The sequence below is a fragment of the Hibiscus syriacus genome, unplaced genomic scaffold, assembly GCF_006381635.1.
Source record: "Hibiscus syriacus cultivar Baekdansim isolate YM2019G1 unplaced genomic scaffold, ASM638163v2 tig00116971_pilon, whole genome shotgun sequence".
In the NCBI taxonomy this organism is placed as follows: Eukaryota; Viridiplantae; Streptophyta; class Magnoliopsida; order Malvales; family Malvaceae; genus Hibiscus; species Hibiscus syriacus.
Window position 1 is genome coordinate 6,528,767 of NW_024063495.1, and position 2,524 is coordinate 6,531,290.

The 2,524-nt window shown below is 37.8% G+C and overlaps 1 protein-coding gene across 1 annotated transcript; it reads right to left on the reverse strand.

Annotated features, from left to right (window-relative positions):
- Nucleotides 1-327: 327 nt before the first annotated feature.
- On the reverse strand, nt 328-2,316 carry LOC120191872. Its single transcript, XM_039194753.1, has 5 exons — nt 2,005-2,316; nt 1,663-1,939; nt 1,225-1,593; nt 932-1,146; nt 328-573 (listed from the first exon to the last, which is right to left on the reverse strand). Exons 1-5 carry the CDS (start codon nt 2,314-2,316, stop codon nt 328-330), a joined length of 1,419 nt encoding a protein of 472 aa, XP_039050684.1.
- Between the last annotated feature and the right edge of the window lie 208 nt (nt 2,317-2,524).

The following is a 2,524-nucleotide window of genomic DNA, read 5'->3' on the forward strand; positions in this document are numbered from 1 at the left end:
TGTCATGTCAGTACCATAACGGTCAATGACGGAAAACGTTGGTTAAAGGGTCGCATTGAGTTTATTTTCTGAGTTGAAGGGTCACATTGGGTATTAAAATAATTCGAGGGTCACAATAGTATTTTTTAAAAGCACAAGGACCTAATATATATTTTTACCAAAAAAACTATATCACTACATTTGTATAATATCATAATAGTATAACGTGTCTGTAATATCTACAAAAGATACTCATTTGGTGCACTGGTGTGCACATTTTATGTGTATAAATAGAACATAGTATATAGTTTAGTAATTTGAGAAGATGTTTTTGGCATATAATAAGAGTTAATGTGGTGGGAAAAAAAGTGTAGAGGAATCTCTATGGAGCTGGCCTTCCAAAATCCTGAGTTTTCTCATCTTTTCTTCGCACCAATGCAATTGTTGTTCGGTTAGATCAGCCATTCTCAAAACCCTAGACACCACTTTTAGGTCAATTAGACCCATCAATATATCCATCTCTTTCTTCATTTTCACTTTCCTTCTCCTTATGCATTTCTTTGCCCTTCGAAGGTCTTTAAGTTTCATTCTTTTCTGCAACCATACCCATATGAATTTAGCTTTATCCGTTAGATGGTCGATTGAACTTTTAAAATCGATTTTGTCTCTCGTATTCTATCAAGAGCTGTGGACGGTTCATAGAGTCGGGAGCACCTTGAATGGCGCACCATGCACAAACGTCAACATTTACTCCCGGCTCTGTGAACAATCTACGACTCTCGGTGGAGTACAAGAGGCAAAACCTCGCCATGGAAATAATATCGATTTTTGAGTTCAGTCAACTCCTTTAACAACACACATAGAAAATATGGTATTTTATATGTAAAAATTATAAAACTAAATTAGATGGATTGTGTAAATTGAGTTGTGGGGATATAATTTGAGAACTTACTTTAGCATTCATTTTTTTCATGAGTTGAAGGAGTGTAGGGTCAACTGAACCTCTTCTCTTCTTTCCAAAGAAATTTTTAATGATTTGGCATGGTTTCTCCTTGTCTGCCTTGAGAAAGTTCATGAAGGTTTGAATTCCATCCTCCATTATTATCCCAAATGTATCTGCTGAGATTCTTGACCCAAACCCTTCATCCCTTTCACCTTCCTCATAATCTGACATCAAAATATCATAAATGTTAATAAGTGTCACACGTTTATGATATACAATAGATATAATAATTTACTATTTACCTCTATATTCAGGAACCAGGAGCAACTTTGGGGCCAAAAGCCTCATCCTGGCATACACCTCGGGTCTCCGCCCTTGCTCGTAAGGCTCATTTTCGATGTATCTTTGTAAAAGGACCTGGAATTGCTGAAACTGCTGGGCCACCACGGCGGGGCAGTCAAAATCTTTCCGATCGGCTCGTTTACATTCGAAGTTCATGTAATTCCAGTTGAGTGCTTCCCAAGTTAAGCAAATTTGAGCAACATATGCAGATTCCAGTTCATGGTAAGGGTTTTGTCTGATATCTGATGGCTTTTGGTTCATTGTGCCAAACCTGTGGACTATTCTCTCGGAAATTGATCTTGGACAATCTTGAATGGATCTCAGTGACTCTGGAAAACAGTTTCAAACTCATCAGACAAGTATGCAATGGTCATATATATATACATATATAATATTACCTGCTTCTTGGAGCTTTTGTGCACTGATTCTGTCTATGAGCATCATCTCTTCATCATATTTTTGAAACACAGTGTAGGATTCCCATTTGGGACAACTTCTTGAGGAAGATGAAAATGGATCATCAGTGACTGAATCTATGCAATTTATTGAGCTTTTCCACTCGGAGGAGCTCTTTGAAGTTGAGCCAATTGTGTAAGAGTCTCCATAAATTTGTTTATCATCTTGATCCTCAGCTAGTAGCTTCTTAGACTCCATTTTTGGTCCTATAACAAAAGACTTACCAGTATGTAATTGTGATAACAATAAGAATCAAGGTTACATGCATGCACATACATACCAACATCATTTTCCACATCACTTTTGTCCATTGGTGAGACTATAGGTGTGGGGCAATCTTGGTTTTCATAATCATGCAAGTCAATATCACCATCATCAGCAGAATCTGAACAAGGTGATGACTGTTCAGTGGAACAAGTTGCATAATATTCTTGATCTTCATTCGTGATGAGCTGATCATCATCGCCGTCATGGGGCTTCATGGATCCCTCGACGAGGATGACATCATTTTGAGTCTTTCGAAAACTGTTGTCTTGCAGGAAAACAAGTGATTCGCCCCCATGGATTATGTTAGCCACCAGGTGGTCATTTTTCATGCACTTCGTCTTATAATTATACCTTTCAACACCATACTCTTCTTCTTCTTCTTCTTCCTCCTCGTCTTCTTCCTCCTCATCTTCTTCCTCGGAGTACATACTGAAATCGTATTCATTTCGAGTCCTGCAGAGAACAGACAAACAAAATGAATTCAAACAACACAAACAGCAGTGAATTTCTTCCATCAACAATGGAGAATTACAAAGA